At 34.8% G+C, this 23,723-nt stretch overlaps 2 protein-coding genes across 3 annotated transcripts in view; both read right to left on the reverse strand.

The window, feature by feature from the left end:
• Nucleotides 1-23,723, reverse strand: part of LOC120353648 — a 516,732-nt gene that overhangs the window by 38,609 nt on the left and 454,400 nt on the right. The gene's annotated exons all lie outside the window — the stretch shown is intronic.
• LOC111053713 overlaps nucleotides 1-23,723 on the reverse strand; it is a 431,544-nt gene that overhangs the window by 11,267 nt on the left and 396,554 nt on the right. For both annotated transcript variants that reach the window (XM_039437697.1, XM_039437698.1), the window contains 3 exons: nucleotides 6,550-7,305; nucleotides 1,518-2,816; nucleotides 708-925 (listed from right to left, as the gene is read on the reverse strand). In XM_039437697.1, coding sequence (XP_039293631.1) covers nucleotides 708-925; nucleotides 1,518-2,816; nucleotides 6,550-7,305 — 2,273 coding nt within the window. The remainder of the gene's footprint in view (nucleotides 1-707; nucleotides 926-1,517; nucleotides 2,817-6,549; nucleotides 7,306-23,723) is intronic.

Below are 23,723 nucleotides of genomic sequence, written 5' to 3' on the forward strand. Positions count from 1 at the left end.
TCCCCCTCACTCATTACCCACGCACAAGCCTAAGAACTTATGTGGGCATCACCCTCAGTATAAATGAAGAGATCTAATCTAACTCCAATATAATCTCTTTCTTCAGCTTCACCCTCCTTGGATTTAAGGCGAGTCGGCGAGTGGCTCGGCAGTATTGCCAGCCTAGTCACTCAGAGAGTACACCACAAAAATTCCCCATTCTAAGCATAGAAAGCCCTGCGTTCACGCACTGCAAATGTGGCATAGTAATAGAATAGAATAAAAACAATTTTCTGTTGAATCGTCTAAAATATAACTCATGACTATAAACATTTAAATATACTTCCAAAATTTATTTTTTTATTTAACATTTTTAGGTTTACATGAGGCCTAGGCCTAGAACCGCCACTGCAGTAGAACCATCGAGAAAAGTTCTTTCGGGGCTGTTTCCTGAAAAACGATCATTTGACTGGACTAATACCTACTATTCCTCTCAAGATGACCTAATTTAGAATACTATTCCTCTTTAGATGACATACTTTGAATAACATTAATTTAGGTTTATGATACATTTTCACAGATTAAATAGAATTTCGCAAGAAATTGTTGGTCACAAAAGCCGTAAGCCAAAATTATTACTAAATGAAATTGAAGAATTGATCCAGGAGATTCAAATCTAAAAGTATGAATATTCAGTAACTAGACGCTGTGCTTCAAAATCGACTTACTGTTAGAAAAACTTTGGCTTTGTAGGGTGTGCCCTCCCAAGACCATCCATTGGACCACTTCAACACAGGGTGCGTCTTCTTGGGGTTGCAAACGACTGGCAGCGGTTCTGCAAACTCAACCTTCTCCTCGCTGCTTTCTCCGCTTGAAGCGGCGGTCTGCTGCTGCTGCTGCTGCTTCTTAGCTGCAGTGGGGCTCGGCGATGTATCCTTCTTAGATCCTGATGCCAAAACACATAAGATTGTAATAAGAAATGTAATAAATCAGAATTACAGAATTAATGTCACACAATACAGAAGAAACAAAATCATGATATGACCAAAACACAGACGAAATATTGGTGGGCAATATCTTATATCTTCCTAACTATGGTTTTGATTGTTTAAATTTCAAATAATTTATTAGTGATGTGTCAACGCTGACGAATCAAATTTCTCAGCTTTGATTGAAGACTATGAAATTGATGTGATTCAATTTTAGTGTCTTTATTCATTTTACAACGAGAAAAATCAGAATTAGAATATTGTAAGATTAGTAAAAGGATTTCCATTTTTATGTCATACATTACCGTACATAAAGTTGAGTCTATATAGTATATATAGTTGAGTCTACAGTCTACACTTTGATAGTTAATTATGAAGGAGAAGTATCTTTCAAAGCAAATGTTACTCCGATTTCCGAAGCATCAGAATTTAATTTTTTATCAAGTATTAGCTCCAGTAAAGAACTGCATAAGAAATTATTTGGCAACATAAAAACTTGATTTTACATATATTTGGTAATAAAGTAAATTCAAATTGAAATTGACGTACCTTTAGCGGTTGCAGCATTCTTTGGCACATTCTTTCCCTTGAGGGAGGCAGCGGGTTTCTCCAACGACTTCCTACCGCGACAGACTTTCTTTGGCTGCGAAACCTGGACCTCTTCACAGACTTGTGACGTCACATCGGTTGACGCATGCGCAGAAACAGGTTCTGCCTTGACTGTAGGCATCGCTCTCTCCGCACTGGTCGACTTCCGCCTCTCCGTAACTTTGCCGCCATTTTTCCGTTTGCCCGCCTTCACTTCCGGTTCGACACTTTCCGACTTGACCACTTCCGGCTGAGGTTCTGTCACTTTGCACTTCTTTTTAGTCTCTTTGACAACGGCAATGCTATCGGCTTTCCGTTTTTTGCACTTACTACTACTGACTACGGGGGTTGTTGATGTAGTTGTGGTTGTTGCCGGTTGACAGCCGGCATCGGTCGTTTTTCGTTTGGTTGATGTTGTGAGTGGGTGATGTGGTTGTGTTGGTTGCTGTTGTTTGCGAGGCAGGAGGACAGGTACTGTGGGTGATGCTGATCGTGGAGGAGGTGTTGGCAGACGATTCTCAACATCGTCCTTGGATTCTGTGATGGAGGTTATGACAGGTGTCACTTCCTTGATGTTGGTCTGCGAGGCGGCGACAACATCGGTGACCAGCCGTTCCTGGACTTCAGTTAGTGGTCGAGTTTTCTGCAGGTTTTCGGGAAGATTGACAGATTCGGTGCTGAGCCTGCGCACCTCGACGATGGAGCCGTTGAGTCGCCTCCGCTTGCGGCAGTTGGTGGCCATGGTTCTGAGGTCGACGGCGGCAGCGATCTCCTGCTGCGTGTAAGTGGTGGTCATCATCTCGTCGACCTCGATCTTCACGTCGGTTACTTTGGGCATGAGGATGGACGACTCTTTCAGAGCGATCAGCGTCTCGGCGGCACAGTTTGTTTCGGAATCGGGAATGCCTAGCACTGAGTCTGTCACCACTTTACTGATCACTAGCAGTCCGGTTTCGGAGTGTGATTTGGTGTCGGGAGGCGGTGATTCTGATTGGTTCCACTGCGCGGGCGGGTTGGGATTGCGCGCGGTGGCGAGTGCGGGTGACGGAGGCGGCGGCATCCCTGCACTCCCCCTGGCGGGACTCGGCGGCCCCACCGCCCCTGGCGGCTCCAGCGGCAGTGCTAGCGCGACGGGCGGCAGCGGTGTGGTTGATTGGTGGTTTTTTAGCGACCCCTTACTGGCACCAGTAAGAGGCCCAGTATAGACGTTTTTTGGACAGGACTGCATTGGACAAGGACAACCCTGGTAGGTGGGACCATCTGCAATAAACAAACACAAAATTAGCCATTTCTAATAGATGCTGCCACTTTCATTTCATTTCAAATCAAATTTATTTCCTCCAAAAATACAACAAAAATATCAGCATTTAAAAATGATATATTATTAATTTTAAACTTAATTTCATAAATTATATTAGAATAAAACAAACCCTGAAATCAATTTGACTTAATAATATAAACTTGAAACAATGTTAGGTTTATGAATTGATAATAAGTTATTGTAATGACAATGATAAGGGAAAAGCTTACATAGGCAACATATCGCCTGTGCTAGAGTCGAGTTTATATTTAGAGATTGGTAGGAAAATTTAAAAAGGAAATGAAGGTTTTAAATATTAATTACAGAAAAAGCTAAAGAAAAGATAAGATCGATAGAAGATGTAGAATTTTGAAAGCTATATAATTCTAGAAACTAATTTTACTGCACAATTCACTCCACAAACTATAAATTGACAATTGATTAAGTTAAATTTGTCCTACATTCTTATATATTTTCCCTATTTCTCCAGGAATAAATTATTCACTGCCAAGTAGTATTCATACTATCATTCGTGAAGTACTATTCTTTCAGCAAGTTGTTATGAATTAAAAATTTATTTATTTTTTTCCCTGAGAAACTGCAGAATGCATTATCTATTTATTGACGGGCGATTAATGACGCACAGATATGATCATTCATTCATAATTCGATCACTTTCGAATATTATGCATCGAGTAGCCTACGTAATCTACTAAGTATCTAAGAGTACGTAGTCTAATTAGTACTAAAGAGCACGTATTAAGTATTGAGTACCGTGTTAGTATTCCAAACCAATTATTATCAGGGGTATATTGACTATTGTTTTTACCTGCATTGTATCTATTGTCTATGAATAAATGAATAAAAAACGTGTTTCAATTGAACAGTTTTCATGATAGCTTTAAAAATTCATGGATAATTCTTACTATTAGAATCTCCTTGACAACGTAATAGAGTTAGCAATAATCATTGCTTTTTTCAAGATATTATGCAATAAAATGTTGACTAGGCTATTGAGAGAGATTACTTACTAAGTCTTATTAAATAGTAGGCTATTATTACTTGCTGAGTCTTGAAATGCACATAGAAAGACACTGAACACTAATTCGACATTTTTCAAATTTATCATTTTTATATGAAAAATAACAGGATAAATAGTGAAAAATCTTCTTTTTCATATTTTACTGATAAACTTTGGCCTAAGATATTGCTGACACAAGCAAATATTGAATGACGTGGGAGGAAAAATGCTGATATTTTAAAAAATGTGAGCATTTTTTGAATGGGTAGCAATGAATAAGAGATTATTTGGCTATTTTAGAAACAACCAATTTGATCACATAATGTTATAATTTCATTCTAGTAAACTCCATTTTAAACTTTTGTGTTCAAGTTTTGTAATTTGCTAAGTTTTTCTTTCATAATTACGGTATATTAACATTTTATTTGGATAAGAATCATCAATAATAATTACTACAATAATAACATTGAATCATTTTGAACATAGCATATACTTATATAGAATCAATCAATAAATTAATAAATAATTTTATTAAACGAAAATCCAAATTAAACGCTGTAAATCAACCCGAAGATTTCGGCTACTGCAAATATCGACAACAGGGTAAACAGCCTGATGGAAATTCGATGAGCGCTACTATTCCATCTAGCTGTTTACCCTTTTGTCAATATTTGCAGTAGCAGAAGTCTTCAGGGTGTTATTTACAGCATTTAATTTTGATTTTCGTTTAATGATAACTATTAATTCATTCGAATTTGAATAAATGCATCATCTCAGTAATTTCCATCAATGAATGAATAGATTTAGATATAGACCAAATACCGTCTAGTATAAGAAACTGATTGATCCCGACTATTCAACCAATACCTACAGATTATAAACTTGATTAAAGATTGGACATTTGATTAGTTTTCTGATAGAATTTATTGAAATAAGAAAACCATTATGTTGTGTTTTCAACCAAAATAGTTCCAATGAAACTAACGTTTTGTGTCAATGAATTTATTTAGAGAGACTATTGGAGGAGAACACATTTTGTGTACCGTATATTTGTTTCACTACGGAAATAAACTTTTTAATTCATTGATTCGATCAAAAAATGAAAAGATCAAATAATTTATCACCAAAATAATTTCACACTATAGTAATGTTTGATATTTCGTTTATTGAAGAAAATATACTTCCATATTTTTGGAGGTTAAATATCACTTAATTGATTCCTCCTAGCAGAAAAATCAAATGTCCAATGAAATAGTGATCAAGTGCATTCACTTTTGATATTATGAGATCATACACTATTCAATTAGTTTCTAAGGCTGGCCACCAATGGTAGGAGATGCATGATAAACATGCTCATAGTGTACGTATTTGTCATCAGCGAGTGGCTTCTAACAAAAAATGAACAACCAATAACAATAAATGAACCACTGGAAAATTACAAATTATAATGATAGAAAAATAAGTCAACCTCAAGTACAGCACAACAAAAAAACGGAGATACAAGAACCTAACCTCAAAAACTTTTTCCCAAAGCCTTTCACTGTGATGACACAACAATGTATGACGACATGTGCATCATTCATGTCCTACCATAAGTGGCCAACCTAAAGCTGCGTTTACACCAAAGTTATTAACAAATTGTTAATAACTTAATCTTTATAGATTCTATTAGATTAAACATAATAATTTTGATTGAACATAATTTATCATACACATGATGAACATAAATATCTCTTCCGAGCTTTTGTACATCCTATAGATCGTATGTTTCATAGATAGGAACAAGAATAAATTTAATAAATGTGCACATTTCCACAATTATAGAACAAGAAGGCATAGGGAAGAGTTGCGAGATAATGCACACAGGACCACCGTGTATGAGAGAAGAGTGAAGAGTGCTGGGATTCGGCTGTACAATAAATTACCAGCTAACATAAGAGAAAATACAGGACGTAGATTCAGAGTATTGAAGGAGCAGCTTTTGAGCATTTGCGCATACTCAATTGATGAATTTGAAGCACATTACGAGATGAGTTAGGCTGCTCAGTACTATTATGTTCATATTTTTATGTACGGTAATTTTGCTATAAAAAATAATTGAAATATGACTTGATTCGAATACATATTATCGACATATCCAAATACCTCTTCCATGGGTGGTAAATTGGACTAATAATAATAATGACAAAATATCCAAGTAACTCCACCTGGCTGCTGAGATCAGGGATGTCTGGAAGCAGGAAAAAGTTACAACTGTCCCTGTAATTATCTCTACTGTTGGAGTGATCAGGCAGAAAGTTTCAGAGAACCTCAGTCGCCTTGGTGTCTCAGGGAGTGCAAATTATGGAATTCAAAAGGCGGTTGTACTCAGCACGGTATCAATGATTAGATCCTTTTTCCTTTTCAAATTTGACAGAATAGAGATGTAACAAAATCTTGCCAATGGCCGACTTAGGTTGCAATAAAAAATGCTCACTTTGTAAGTGATGAAATGATTGAATAATAATAGTAAATATGTGTTTGTCAAGTTCCGTTCAATCTAATAGAATCTATAAATATTAAGTCATTAACATTTTGTTAATAACTTTGGTGTAAACGCAGCTTAAGAAATATAAATTTGATTATTATTGATAATTGATGTTATTTTATTGAAGATGAAATGTATTGCTCACCTATAAAGGCCAGTCTATTAGGTGGCGAATGCGAATAGCAGGCAGGAGGGGGGCCAGTGCTATAGGCCGGATAGGGATAGGTGGGGGGCGGCGGATGATATCCATCCACCATGGGTGCAGGGGGCGGTGGTGGAGGCGGATAACCCGTATCCGGTGGTGGCGGGTAGGATGAGGCTGAGGAGGAGGTGGGAGGGGGCGCAGACCCTGAGGACGAACTGCCGCCGGCCGGGGGCACGATCATCTGCGTGGGAGGGGGAGTGGAGTATAATTCTTGATGAGAGTAATATTGAGGGGGAGGTACATAGCGGCGGTGATGGTAGGTGGGAGGGGGGTAAGGAGCGGATTTGTGCGACGAGGATGGGAAATAAGGTGAGGGGTAGGGGTTGGGAGATGAGTAGCAGATCTCCTGGTGGTAGTGGGATTGGGGTTGTGGGGGGTACTGGATGTTGGCGGGTGGAGATGGATAGTACTGGTAGCCGTGATAGGGAGGGTAGCGGTAGGCCACCTCAGGAGGAATGATCCTCTGGTCGTCGGGAGGAGGATGGGTCCTCTGGGATGAGGAGCATGAAGCGACCGCGGAGTCAGCCTGGTCGGTCTCGGAGGCGGGAGGGGCGGAGGCAGAGGTGGATGGGGGCGGGGAGGTGGCTGGGGGCAGCTTGGAGGCGGCCACAGCCTGCGAGCTGCTGCTGCTGGTGGTGGTGGTCGAATGGTGGTGATGGTGGTGTGAGATCAGCGGCCCGGCTGGTTGGTAGTAGCCTGCAAACAAACAACAACACTCATCAAAACAATTCAATTCCAATTTATTAAAACACACAAAACAAAATGACAAATAATTACAAAACGAATAAAATACAATAAAATGTTACGAATATAAAAAAAAACATGGGCTTTGTGGTTATTGAATCAAAAGGACCACAAACAAATTAAATTGACCACAACAAATCACCAAACTAAAATATTGATGAAGTAAAAACATAGCTTTCTTTTTGCAAGTTTCTATCTTTTAAAACATGTTATTCCGCATCCACATGTTGGCCCAATGGAGGCCAGTGACGACCAGCCCTATAGTGAGGTCCACGTTATAATGGCAGTGGAGAAAGATAGGAGAACAATGATGCCGATCCTCGTCTTGTCAATGCCTTCTATAGACGATAGCTGATACAGGTTTATGTAATATTAACTGTTCATTCTCATTTAGAATAATCAATTATATTTTATTAATCAAGAAATATTATATTTTTCAATAATTTCATAATGAATTTACATAATTAAGATGAAATATATATTGTTAGTTAATTATTAATTCAACATTGTTGAAAGACGATCTGGCAACAGAGCAAAGCGAGAAAGAGATAGCGCTATCCGCTTTGTTGAATGATAGACAAGGATAACAATAACATTGCCAATCAAACACTGCCATTATAACGTGGACCTCACTATAGGCCTAGTGTGTAGATGGGTTTGGCCAGCGCTGGCCAAGATGTGAACTAGAACATTGGCAGACTAGGCCAGCTTATTGGGGCAACATGTGGACTAGGCATTATAAAAATAATCTCATAACAAATGAAAGAATTCAAATCTAAAATTTAAATTAATCATTCAAATTCCGTTCCTTTTCAATTCGAAATTTAGAAGTTACCAATTGATTTCAGAGAATGTTTCATACAGGATCGTGTATCATAATATTAAGAACACTGTGATAAAACTATGCAATAGTCACGTCAAAGCCCTAGAATTGTATTGGAATTGAAATATGACAATCTAAAAAATTACAAAGATGAAATCAATGTAAATTTTGTAATTATTACCAAAATACAATATCAATGAAGTAGAAACTTTGCCTTCTCTCTGCAATTTTTCATATTTCAAAACATTTTATAAGAATAATCTCCTAACAAATGGAAGAATTTAAGTACCCAGATTTCAGTACCAAACCACACCCTCCACAAATATGTCTTAGTTATTATCTTACAAAAACTAAACCCTGTGCTGACCTTTTATCTGGGAACCAAACCAAGAATTGTTTTTGTACCCAAAGACATGTTCTATAACATAAATGTCATCTCACTATGAATTGCACAGTGTTTTCTTACTTGAATATGCCTAGTAGGTTATAGCATAGACTAAAATAACAAACAATTGAATCTGTGGTTATGTTTTGGCAGGAGGTCAGTAGATAGGACTGTAGTAGGCTACGTAGCTACGTTGGCTGAAACATTAAATCCTGTTCAATTGTTCGTGGTTTGAGAATCCACAAATGTGTCACCAAAAGTTAATTGTTTTCGAAATTATTAATGAAAATCATTTAATTAAAATTGCATTCAAAATCATTTATGAATTTTTGTTGGTTATTATTACTCATTATGGGCGACTGCCCTAATCGAAATCACCCGTGCTCATAAAAGATTGTACGAATACAGCTGCGTTTACACGAAAGTTATTAACAAAATGTTTATTTCTCCGTCCTTATAGATTCTATCAGTTTGAACATAACCTATCATACACATGATGAGCATATGTGTTTGTCAAGTTCCGTTCAAGTAAATAGAATCTATAAGGACGAAAAAAACATTTTGTTAACAGCTTTGGTGCAAACGCAGCTTACGAGTGTACTCTAGAAAACTGGAATGAGCTCAAAAACTAAACGTTAATACAACGTAATCTATAGTTTGTGTTATAGAAGGCAAGTAACGAGACATAGCAACTATTATTATTCTAATTCAGTCACAGTTATCTGTGAGTGCAAGAAAAAGAAATATTACATGGAATGATTGAGTTAGGTACGGTATTAAAACAGAGAAAGGGTTGGCCTACGATATAGTCAATGAAAGATCGAACTGTGTATTGTGAACGTTTGTAAAATCAGATTCAATTTTAACCATACAGATTAGCCTATAATTTGTGGAAAAATGTAAAAACCTGTAGGCTACTGTGCTGGTCTAGGAAATTCGATACTGGTATTGAAATACCTAAAATAATTTGGTATCCTATTATATTAAGCGAGCAATTTCTGTTTATCTGTATATATTTTTATATTTGGTTATTTATATTCACTTATTCATGGTTATTCATGTCCAACGGATCTCGAAAACGGCTCTAACGATGTTCACGAAATTTGCAACATAGTTGGTTTATGATCTAAAAATTCGGTTGCACTAGGTCTCATCCCCTGGGAAAACTCGATGAACGACATTAAAAGGATTATTCATCCTTGGAAAAACAGCTGAGACTTTTCGTCATCTGTGGATGATAAAAAAGTGAGTGAGCGAGTGCGTCTGTGAAAAAATGAAAATGTCTCATCCCCGAAATTCATAAGCTGGCATATAGCCAGCTGTAAAATATAAACACGATCATTTGAAAGAATTATGTTCTGTTTATCAATAAATAAAAATGATTTAATTTAACTCTACCATTCTACGTCTACTATATGGACTGCAAATTGAGATTCTTATCATTGGGATCTGTCTTTATTGAGATTTGTTTTGAAGGTACCTATAACATTTCCACAATCAAATTACTAGTTCGTAAAGGTGAATTTTGAACTGAGAAAATGAACTCAAAGTATGAAAGTGAAAACATAACTTATTTATGTTCAGGAAGAGGGTTTCTCCTATTGAGGAGTTAATCAGTTTTGGGCTCGGGGTCCAAAGTTGTTACTGTTCTTCCTTGACCCTTGTATTATTTGTGACTGCATCTCACTCTAATTGATAAAAAAGATAAATACAAAATATGAGAGGATTATAGTAGATTATCTATAATATTTTGCGTATCCTTAGTATTTTGAGAGGAATAATATTCTTTCAATTACTCTTCAACTAGTCATAAATGATGTTATATAACAGCTATAACCAATAATAGAGCTTGTTTATGACCACTTCTACAACTCGGTGACCCCAATAAAGAAATATTATGAGCCTCAACGTTGGAAAATCAATAATAAAGTTGGACCGTGAGTCTTGTAGGATTCCATCAAATCACGCAATCACACTGGGATGAAATTAGCGGTGATACGCATTACTAAAGGAATCTCCATTTCAGATAGTTATGATAGAGTGATAGAGTCATAAAAGACTTTAAAGTTAAGTGGGATCAATCCTACAGTCATATTTTATGAAGCATTTCATAAACATAATAGAAATAAAAATTAATGAGATGAACAATGAAAAAGTAGATGGCAAATGGAATTAAACATGAATTATGAAGTCAACAAATAAAACCCTATCACTAGACAGTTGAATTATAAAAAAATTTTAAAATTTTATTGATAGATGGAAACATTACTACGAATCTTTACTCACGAAAATAATTACATGTATAACTCTCTATGATGAAGTAAGTAAAACTTGTGAAATTTGTCTCATTACGGGCATCAAAACGACGTGTATTGAACAGTTAGCTCTCGTTTAAATTACGTAGGTAAAATATAATTGACTACGTTACTAAATTTATTACGGTGCTATTATACAGAGTTAGGGAATTGTAGAAGTAGGTATGGAGGATTTAGACTAGCTGTTACTTTTTTTTGAACGAAACTCAAAAAACATTTCTCCAGTTTGTACCTTGGATGTTGTTATTTTTATGATGATATAAAAAGTAAAAAGCATTTATCAAGTACGAGAAAAAACATCTTTTAAATGGCAAAAATTCAAAGATTCTCTCGATATATGGCATGTTTGGGACCATACAGCATTGAGGTTGATATGTCACCTCAATTGTGGCTAAAAAGCATGAAGCATTCATTCATTGTTAGATAACAATCTGAATTGATAGTGCAGTTCTCTCAAAAAAGTAAGAGCCTATAATAAAGTTTCGACTAGTGCCACAACAGTAAATTATTAGTCATCAATAGAGAAACAGCAATTACAAAATGACAAAGACTTGCTTAACTCACAAAAAGTGTTAAGAATTAACTGCTGAGCGATCCTCCTTTTCCTATTCAAAGACACTGGCTTTCCGGCTACTGTCACTACTACTACTACTACTACTACTACTACTACTACTACTACAGGAGATATACGACACTCTTCATCTACATTCATTTTCCAGTGTCATCACATGAGCGAACCCGTGAAAAACTAACGTAACCCCATGAACTACCTAATGAAGATGAATTTTGAATATCATGAAGACTCGCTAGGTTGCGATTTCGCTTAACCCTCAACTAATTTACATTTAAAGGAAGAATCAATAATTACTATAATAGGAATAGATCATCAATCGCCTCGTCTCATGACGTGAATGTTCTCATGATTGGTAAGGTTTGGTTAACTGATTGGTATTGGTCGTCTAAACTTTGTGAACTGGAAAGGTTAGGCCGTATCGAAGGCAAGTTATGGTGTGTTAGGTTTGAAATTGCAACCATTCAAAAATAATTCATCATATTGGTTTACATTTACGGTGGTTTCTGTTGTCCTATACCAAGACCTGTAGTGTTAGTATTCCTTTCAAATGAAATCTATGCTTTCCGTTCAACTAAATATTGAAATGAATCTCACTTTAGTTTTGTTTCGGAACCAACCCTGAGACAGGTTTTTTAAATATTTGTAGAACACATGCCGGTATTGATGTAGATGTAGTTTTAGTAGAACCTTTCTATGACTAAGAAAAGGTACAGAAACAAACTGAAGATGTGTTGCTTTCAACATCATACTGAAAAGCTATCTTAACTACATTTTTCTTAACTACAATAGGCTACTCATTAAAAATTATTGGACAATATAATCAGCTTTCACAGCTTGTGAATGTTATAATGAATCTGCAGTATTAAATACAAATAATACTTGAACAAGATAACCCAACTCAGAAAATATTTATTGAGGATTGAAATCCTCCACAGCTACTACCATCGAAATTTACCAACACTCGAGTTCTACTTTCGCGTTCCTAACTCGCAACTTCAATGGGAGTTGAAATTTTCCCAGAATATTTCAAGAACCTACTTTGTAAACTGTGTAGAATTCAAAAAAGTTCGGGCACGTAATATAAAATCAAACGTGTAAACCTTTTCGTGGGACAAGGTGTATAATCTAATATACGAACAAAACGTATGATCTTAGCACGGACTACAACATTATCGAATGATAAACGTATTTCTGAAAGATATTCAAGTATGAAAATAAATAATAATCATTACAGGACTTACTTTGATAATACACCATGTTGTCTGTCAAACACTGTGAATCTCAACCAACGCTTCTAACGTTCCAACTGAGAATGAGAGAGAGACTGACGCTTACAGGTTACAGCCCTACGCTCATAGGCTCATACCTTCGTATGAGTCATACAGTCTACCAACTGCCAGTGGTCAAAATACTAAATACAAACCAACAGATAATATAACCAAGCAGGCTTGCAGTACTACCAACATAGATTTCATCGATAATGATAAACCGATACTGGTAGAAATATTTTTTTAATAGAAGAGAATAGGTTAATCATTTTTATACCACGATATATTATAAATTCAATTAGAATACCCTGCAGTATAGTGTCCCAGAGTATATAAATCACGTTCAAGTGAATTGTAAGGCGATTTTTTTTATGAAACAATTAGTGTAGCCCAAATTAAAGTTTATGGCCCGATTGCACAGAAGCCTGTTAAATTTTAACCGTGTTCAAATTTCACTAGAATCAATCATTCTTCCCAAATGAAGCCTTTTATCAATAAAACAACTTTTTGATTGGTTCTTCTTACATTTAATCAGGATTGAAATTCAACAGGCGTTTGTGTCACCGGGCCTACATCTGTTTGATTCTATGAATGATATGAACTTTTACTCCAGCAAGACATGATAAAGACAAAAAATGACCGAAATGCGTTCAAATATGTTTGGATTGCTTCAATTAATTAAATTCATGTTTACTATGAAGATATCAATCTTATTAAATGTATTCAAGTTATCTCCCTATCATGGTAATGGAATGAGTGGCTCTTGGTGGCAGGAACCCATGTCTATTAAATTCAACTGTGGTCGAATTACGTCATATAACGTAATCAATGAACAAATCTGTCAACAATGCAATTACGTCATTGAAGTTTGACAATAGCTGAATATCGTAGACGTATATGTGTAACTGAGAGTTGCAGATAATATCCAAATAGATTGATGCGTCCAAATATTCGAATATCCAGATAGATAAATATTTTTATTCCCATTATTAAGAAATTCCGCATTGTTTGAGTAATATTGATATCATCTGTTCACTGGTGCACCGCATGAATTGCATCGAATTGATTGATACAGAACTAGGATTGAATTTATTACTGCTGTATTTGCAACAACCGTCCAAGGTTACCAGAAGCTTAAAATGTTTACAACCTATCAAGTTTACCATAAATATGTTAACGTGTCAACGAGTGTAATAAATTATTGTTGATGAATTTTAATTGAATAAGGATACGCGCACCTGATCGCGCTCCAAACGAGGCATGACCCATCAAACACTATGGCGGTTGAAATGACAATAGTAAATTAAATTCATATCCAACCAACGCAAGGAATCCAAATCAAGCACTAATTATCTTTGAAAATCTATAAATCAAAGTCTTATTGAGTTATCCACAAGTCTACTAACAAATCAACAAGCTTACAACTAACTTATCATAGAAGTTGATTCCAAAAGAATGAACTTGTTTATTCTTATTAAATTTGTAATAATTAATTTTGCTCAATTCACATCATTGATCTGTTTTATTAGAACTTTTCAATAGTATTCAAAGCGATGTGACGTTACAAGTTCAATGCAATAAAGTACTATAGATGAAACGTCTCCTCTTCGATTCTTATGCTGATTCTTGCCTATTCTTCAGTTTTCACCAATACTTTTAGCTAATGCTTTTGGATTAATTCAGGCATTTTATTTTATGCAAGAGCACAATACATCTGATCGCTTAGAACTAATAGTCATAATACATTGAATAGTTGTTACAACATCAGCTCCATTATCATAATTTTTTCAACTTCAAAATCTTTGGTGCACCTCACCTAACAACTACCCACCTCGATTCATTCCTAGTGATTTTTATCCACTCAGAGCCAAAAATTTTGAACAGGTCACTAAATAACCAATAAATGAATGAATGAATATAAAACAAATACACATTAATTGCTTTCTATAAACTATTTCTACGTTGTCACATGGTATTTCTGATAATATGCCTGGCTTCTTTCCTAGGTTAGTAGCAGAGCTATCCCGTGTTATCGGATGGGCACGTTAAATTGTCGGTCCCGGCCGAAGTATGACATTCGTAAGGCCCATTGACGGCTCAAATGATATATACAGGCGAGGTGGAACTTCTGTCAGGAACTCCCCACCAATGAAATCCATATGAATATTATTATTTACTTCCACAGAACTCAACGTTCTTCATATTACTAGATTTTCCTCTTTTTTTACTCTGTTTACAACCAAAAATTGGTAGAAATTTTATAGTATTGTAAAAATGTAGGATAATGTAATATACTACATATGTAGAATAAATCGGAAGTCATTCTTCAGTCTAAGGACTGGTTTCTAGGATATTACATCTAATGCCTTATTAAACCTATTGGCTAATGCCTAGATTTAATGGTTCATAACATTTTATAAGTGTCCTGGAAACTTGGTCTATGTCATATTCATAGTTTAGAATCAAAATAATGTAATACTAATCCATATTAGATCCCATTCTTCAATTTTAAAGAACAAGTTTTTAATTAGAAGCGTATCGCACTACTGTATTGGATGTGTGAAAGAGGCAATCAAAATAGAATCAACGTCAACAAGGGCTAAAATTGAAAAGAATGTTGACGTTCATGTCCGATAAAGATCGAAATAGGAAATTGAATAATGGCTAAAAGGAGAACAAGTGAGTGATCTGCTTCGTTGGAGTTCTAGTACAACGAGAAATAATGTATTTTCGTTGCTAGTGTGTGCCTGTGCTTGTGTGCATTTGATAGAGTGAGTTTGAAAGGGCATAGCAATTTGTCAGGCAAGCTGACAAAGGGGCCACAAATGACCGAGAGCCTTTGTAACTGATGACTGCTCACTACCTATAGGGCCAGGGTAGGGCGTCAAGGTGGGACACTATTAGCGCTGATCATAATATTATGCTGGGCATCATGTGCAAGCGTAGGCCTATGTCTGCGAAAGACAGCTGTGTTATACCAACATTGACAGCAAAGCCGAGCTATTTAATATCGGTACACATTATAAATTGGAACTGAGTTGATGATAACAGTACGTTATATTGAAATTTATGAATTCGGGTGTCACTTTCAGGGGTATTTTATGACTAGCAAAGCAGTAATTAAAGTATGCTGTGAGCAGAGAGTATAGAATGTTATTGTTATTGCATTGAATAGATGTAATTACATTCTATACCTACTCTCTGGCTGAGAGTCGACAACTTTATGATCATGACGTGTGAAATTTCAAAGGTATTTTTGAAATAATTTTGGAGAAAAATAATGGAAATTGGAAGCGAATTCAATTTTTTGTCAAAACCAGTATAGCGTAGGCTACTAATTCACAACACTTCTGCAAGTGATGCATTTTTCAATTACGAAGATAAATATTAATGATATTGATACAAAGAAAAAGAAGAATAGATCAACATGAATGGTATTGACACAAATTAAAAGAATAATGATTTGTCTGAATTTCAATTTAAATTCCTCAAATTTTAATCACTTGACACTATCCAAGTAGATTCTAACCTTACCAAAGTTTCTATTGAAATTGATAATTAGTCGAACCTCTCTATAACGAACCTCCACTTAACGAAATCCTCTACACAACGAATTTTTACCTGGTCCCATGACATTTTAGGGTTTTCGCTGCTTATTTATCTCTATTTAACGAATTTCGGACCTCTCAACAACAAAGTTTTCTCTTGACTTCAAAATACAAAGTGTTGTGTTTATAGGAAGCAGACGGTCATTTTCAAGGAATTCTTTAGTTTCAGCAGAAAGGTCAATAGACTAAAAATAATGGCAATTCAGGTAGGAAGAAGATAGGGTGGTAGACAGTCAATAGAGGGTGAAACACATGTCGGAAATTGAATTCCAAGAGCTTGTCATAATTGTAGACCAGGCAGGTGAACGACTGGACTTTCCCGTTCTTGCTTTTGTCACACATTCTCAATTCTTTGAACTGACTATGATGATAATGATGATGACTGTGACGAACCTGAGGAGAAGCATCCGTCAGATCAAGAAGTTCTAGAGGCTTTCAAAATTATCAGGCAAGGATTAAAACTGAAAAATGTGTACCAGACATGTCCGACTGTTTGATGTGAGTCGTTTATCGAACATGATGCTTTATTCAAATGCAAAATTCAACCCATATTACTCACTTTTTCAAATATAAAACAAAAAAAAAATAGGAAATTTGAGTTATTATAGTATTTATAGTGAAGTTATTGACAAAATAACCGTATTTTGCGTTCCATCTAATAGTAGTGTAAAAAGTTGAAAAATATTGCTACAGAGTATGTACTTTGATTAAGCTCTACTAATAGTACAAATCAAGCTTTCTGGAAATAAATTGGTGAGTTTACTTATTACATTCTACAAATATTAAAAAAACATGTTTTTTCAACAGCATGAATTTTTATATTAATATTGGCTCTACCCTACCTACGTTCGCGATGTTTTTATGTACCATATTCATTTATTTACCGCCGTGATACGATATTATAAGACCCATAGGATCGAGGCAGTTTTCTTCTCAGAACCTCTTAATATCAATATTTTATATTCACCTCTCAATATTTCGTTATACAGAGGTTCGACTGTATTAATTCGGATGTCGAATGATTAAATTCAACTTTAGTAATCATCTTATATAATTTGAAACTCTATCTGTTCATTTGATGACCAATATGAAACAAACAATGTAGATCATTCTTAATTCAATGTTCCAGAAATTGAAATTGGAATAGTTCGATTGAAGATATCTAGTTCAAAATGAGAGGCCTATAATTTAAAGTTTATTGTTGATGAGAAGGTTTTGGAGAGTTCCACTATAACAAAAAATAATGCTAGTTCTGAGTTCTATAAAATGAATTTCCATTCATTGGAAGTTGGTGCTCCAATTGGCAATTTTGGTCGGAACTTCAGAAGAATCTCTACAGTGAAAATGCTAACCTTATCCCACTTCAATTATAAAAGCGATTGATATGTTTCAATAGACCAGAAATGTTAATTTTCTATTGACATTTTAATAAAATCCGTTGAGTTTTTGGAAATGAAAATGGCTAGGTCAAAGGGGTTTTAGCTGGGGTCTGATAAATTCACAATACTCCCCTATCTCAACCAACATATTTAGAGATTTTAGGCATCAAAAGATAGCACCAAAATATCGAGGTCTTTCAACTATTATGTCGATGACTGAGTGAAGAACTGTACAACCTTGTACAAATAACATTGAATTGAAAGTTTTCAGAATCGATGAATAGCTAGCTAGATAATGTGAGCATGCCTGAATGCATTTCCGTGTAATTGGTGAAGAATGAGCCAGGGTTGTCGTCTTGCACTATTGTGAGAGGAGGTTTGTCTGGAGTGTATGACTAGTATCTATAAATAGAAATTCTTGGGAATACCATTTTGAGTTGCAATGAATGGTGATTTTTAATAACACGATTTATTACCTGCATTAGTTGAATTTCGAAAGGCGAGTTGAAGTTCTAATTTGGTGTGAGTTCGAGTTGACAGGTAGCTCTTATTTTGAAGGCGTGCAAGATGGCTGCTTGTTTTTGTGGTATGTGTCAAGTGGTGACAGTTTTGTAAAGTGTATATTTCTGGAGGGCAATCTAGCCGATTGAAAGACTTCAGAGGAACAGTGACTGACAGAAATTGTAAGATCAGTTATCAATATTTCTTTGAGTTGTTGACAATTGAGCCTATTTGAATGCCTATCTGATTCACAACGTCCCTTGTAAAGTGTTACTTTGAAAAGACTAAATACTTCAGAGGAGTTAATCCTACGTTCTTTAATTATTTGTTAAATTTTATTCAATTTCTGCCATAAAAATTCATCAAAGTAGATTGATTTTGCTTGAATTTTTTCAAGAGACTTCCGTTCTTAATTTTTGAACTGATTCAATAAACTCAGGTAACTGATAATAATATTATTCTATTTTTTGCCATACCGTACGCTATTTGATATTGTTCAAACTGAATAATTCATTCAAATTGCTTGTCTAATTATAAATTCTACAACTTAAATTTTGAGTTCAAATAATTTGTACCCTGTAGTCAAGGATAGTCGATATACTATTATTGCCCTGTAGTGAAGCTGAATATTGATTTCCAGTTATTTTTTTTCTTAGACACTCAGCCCACTTTTTCGTACTTCTTTTTCAATAATTGATTTTATTTTTTTTTTCATTCAACAAGCGCCTTCTCCACGACCTAGAGATAAGAGTCCTTCAAGTGATACATTTTAGATCTATAGAATTATTCCCATAACTTCAAAGTATTGGTTAAACATTCCTACTTTGCGTCAAGGACAACCAGAGCTACGTTGATATTTTCTTGGTTTTGTTTTAAACATCATATGAATATATGTCCCAGTGAGAGCCGGGTGGCGCTAAAGAAAAAATCATAAATTTACAAACTCATGAAGATAATCTAATTTATATATTAGTATAAATTTTCCATAATATTTAATTGTGCTATATATTTCAAAAACACATAATAGTTCAAAGTTTATAATAGTGAACTGAAATAATATAATCTGATGGAAAATTTTGGAAGTAATCTGAGAATTTACATTTTTTTCGCAGTCGCTGATTATAGAATATTCTTGTAGCCAACACCACCAAAAGTGTGAGTTCAGCATTTTTACGATACACATTTTAAACCGGAGCTTTCCATTCTTCCAATGTGATTTGATTATTTTCAAACAATGCAAGTGTAAGGGTACTTTCAGTGCAAATGTAACTCGCAATATGAAGGGTGTTGGAATCAATAGAAACCATAAATTTTATGGATGGTGTTTTGGCTGGAGCAAGAGATATAAGCTGGAGCTAGAACAACTATCATCTGAAACTGGAAGTGAAGGAACAGCAGTATAAATGTTTCTATTTACAGCCAGTAATCTATCGGAGGCAGAAGTAAGTTATAGGTTCAAGGCACACTGATCGTCAGGTATGTCTTACTAGTTTTATACGGCAGTTAGCTTTGCAGAAGGTTTCTATTAGATAATAACTTAGTGGCTGTGATATGTAGCTTATAGCGTTTCAGGCAGTGTAAGCTAGAGATATGTTATGACCTCTCTACTGAGATTCACTATTAACTGTCAGCCTTCCCCTATAAATAACATCAATAATTTCCATTCAAACAATACTGACAGTTTGAGGTGAATCTCACAACACCACCATCCATCACTGACTGTGTCGTGAACAAATTCAACCAAACTCTCTCAGTTAGGTTCTCTCTTACTCTCTTTCACTCATGCATCCTCTTTCCCTTAATCCTTTCAATCTAGCAATTTTTTATCTCTTCTCGTCCAAGACTAGCCCTAGCAACATAGTGATCCCAGAACATGCATAATACTACTATATTGTATGCATGGCAACTCTATTATGCTACTATTATGCATAGCAACCCAGGTTGAGTGCATCTTCCGCGTTTAGAAGACTTTGAACCTTATGCACCATCAACGATTACGCTAATTCACGATTACATGAATATATGATCGCACTTATTATAATTGACCGAGCGAAGTGAGGTCTCAGATTCAAGTCGACGGTTTTGCATTTCTATTTGCTCACTGAACATGAAGAGGCAATACCAAGCCAGAATCGCAGTTCCGTTCAAATCATTATTATCAGAGCTTTCAAATTGATGCTATGTAACTATGGATGTTATCCCCATCTCACAATTTCCCTATTTATCCTTATCCTGATTCAGAATAAAGTATTTGATCCCTATAATCACAAAAATCAATGTACAGTACCTATAATAAATAGTAAAAATAACAAAATTTCTAGTAATAATTCAACTTTTTCTAGGTATGAATTTCAAGGCTCATAAAATGACTCTTTCTCAATCACAGGCAGAAATTCCAATGATTATCATAATAGTAATTTAATGAAAACTGTTTATATTGTACATTGTTCGACGTAAGATAAGCTACATCTTCAAGGTAACCAACTTATTTAGGATTATCATGTTTATGAATGAAAGCGAGACTGTGATAGAAGATTGGTCAAACTGAAATATAAACATTATAGACAATCCATATTTCTGATCAACTATACTTATAAATGATAGTATCAAGCCGTAATGAATTGAGCAACTGAATTTCAAAGTTACTATCCACTGTTCAAATCGCACTGTGATTTCCTTTTACTTCCAAATGGATTGAATTGCCTAACTTTTCAACGTTACAATTATTGAAAAAAAACCAGTGGAATGTGAAAGTCATCCAAATAGCATTCGAATTTCAATTTTCAGATCATAAAATTCATAGAAAACTAATTCTTGAGAGAATAGTGATGAATTGCAAACTGTGCAAGTAACATTGATACAAAGCGATACAATGAAAGTCAACATCGATTAATTTAATACTGGACTTATCAAATTTATATTATTTATAAAGCTCATGAAATGTAAAATCAACATTTTAAATTTTCTCTACTGGAGCAAAGCATCGATAGAAAATAAAGAAGAGCCAATCATAAGCACAATATACTTGTGTACTAGAATTCACTTGAACTAACTCATCACTTCAACCCTTCAATGATCACAATGAACTAAAATGGTAAAACCATGGAATTGATAATCAGGTACATTTTTCAAATAGCTTCACCCAACTAAATCTGTGAATGCTAAGTCATAAGAAATCATGTTCGATAGATTCAATTTGAATGATTCAAATAGAAAATGATCTATTCTTTTGGTGCCCTAATCAAAATCAATTTCAATCAACATTAATCGACATAAAAAATAGCTTCTGCCAACCTTGTATAGTGAATGACAAGATGCGAGTGGAGGTGAAACATCGATATGTTAACAAAAATAATAGAACATGATGAATCGTCTTTCAATTAATCTACGGTAGGGTACTTTGTGGTAAAATGTGAAACACTTTCATGATTTTCCTACCTTTCATGCATGCTTACTCTTCCTTAATTTGTATGTTTGCATGGCTTTCATCTTTAGAATCTACTGAATTTTCATATTGGACTGTCTAAATAATCTAAATTCAACTAGTAAGAACGGAAGATAAGCTACTTTACAGAGAGAATCATAGAAAGTTTCGACTCAACAAGCCCCAATGTATAATTTTTTTTATGCCTCAGCCGTCAAATATATTTGGCTCAACTGAAGGTATATTAGCATAACAGCAAACACTGCACGCTATGATTTTTCAGGAAATTGCCACTGTTAACACTATTGTAATCTATGATTTATCTCGGTTTTTGACATAACTTATGATAAATTTTAGCATAGGATTATGATCATACACACATATTTTAAATATGTATTATATTATGTAATAGTATGAATATGTTATCGGTTGCAAACAATATCTTTGTCTGTCATAGAATTCATGATTTAGCAGATCTATAACAACAAAATGATTTTAGAGAATTTAGGCATCAAAAGATAGCACCAAAATATCGAGGTCTTTCAACTATTATGTCGATGACTGAGTGAAGAACTGTACAACCTTGTACAAATAACATTGAATTGAAAGTTTTCAGAATCGATGAATAGCTAGCTAGATAATGTGAGCATGCCTGAATGCATTTCCGTGTAATTGGTGAAGAATGAGCCAGGGTTGTCGTCTTGCACTATTGTGAGAGGAGGTTTGTCTGGAGTGTATGACTAGTATCTATAAATAGAAATTCTTGGGAATATCATTTTGAGTTGCAATGAATGGTGATTTTTAATAACACGATTTATTACCTGCATTAGTTGAATTTCGAAAGGCGAGTTGAAGTTCTAATTTGGTGTGAGTTCGAGTTGACAGGTAGCTCTTATTTTGAAGGCGTGCAAGATGGCTGCTTGTTTTTGTGGTATGTGTCAAGTGGTGACAGTTTTGTAAAGTGTATATTTCTGGAGGGCAATCTAGCCGATTGAAAGACTTCAGAGGAACAGTGACTGACAGAAATTGTAAGATCAGTTATCAATATTTCTTTGAGTTGTTGACAATTGAGCCTATTTGAATGCCTATCTGATTCACAACGTCCCTTGTAAAGTGTTACTTTGAAAAGACTAAATACTTCAGAGGAGTTAATCCTACGTTCTTTAATTATTTGTTTAAATTTATTCAATTTCTGCCATAAAAATTCATCATAATAGATTGATTTTGCTTGAATTTTTTCAAGAGACTTCCGTTCTTAATTTTTGAACTGATTCAATAAACTCAGGTAACTGATAATAATATTATTCTATTTTTTGCCATACCGTACGCTATTTGATATTGTTCAAACTGAATAATTCATTCAAATTGCTTGTCTAATTATAAATTCTACAACTTAAATTTGAGTTCAAATAATTTGTACCCTGTAGTCAAGGATAGTCGATATACTATTATTGCCCTGTAGTGAAGCTGAATATTGATTTCCAGTTATTTTTTTTCTTAGACACTCAGCCCACTTTTTCGTACTTCTTTTTCAATAATTGATTTTATTTTTTTTTTCATTCAACAAGCGCCTTCTCCACGACCTAGAGATAAGAGTCCTTCAAGTGATACATTTTAGATCTATAGAATTATTCCCATAACTTCAAAGTATTGGTTAAACATTCCTACTTTGCGTCAAGGACAACCAGAGCTACGTTGATATTTTCTTGGTTTTGTTTTAAACATCATATGAATATATGTCCCAGTGAGAGCCGGGTGGCGCTAAAGAAAAAATCATAAATTTACAAACTCATGAAGATAATCTAATTTATATATTAGTATAAATTTTCCATAATATTTAATTGTGCTATATATTTCAAAAACACATAATAGTTCAAAGTTTATAATAGTGAACTGAAGTAATATAATCTGATGGAAAATTTTGGAAGTAATCTGAGAATTTACATTTTTTTCGCAGTCGCTGATTATAGAATATTCTTGTAGCCAACACCACCAAAAGTGTGAGTTCAGCATTTTTACGATACACATTTTAAACCGGAGCTTTCCATTCTTCCAATGTGATTTGATTATTTTCAAACAATGCAAGTGTAAGG

This window comes from Nilaparvata lugens, chromosome 11 (assembly GCF_014356525.2).
Source record: "Nilaparvata lugens isolate BPH chromosome 11, ASM1435652v1, whole genome shotgun sequence".
NCBI classification, from domain to species: Eukaryota; Metazoa; Arthropoda; class Insecta; order Hemiptera; family Delphacidae; genus Nilaparvata; species Nilaparvata lugens.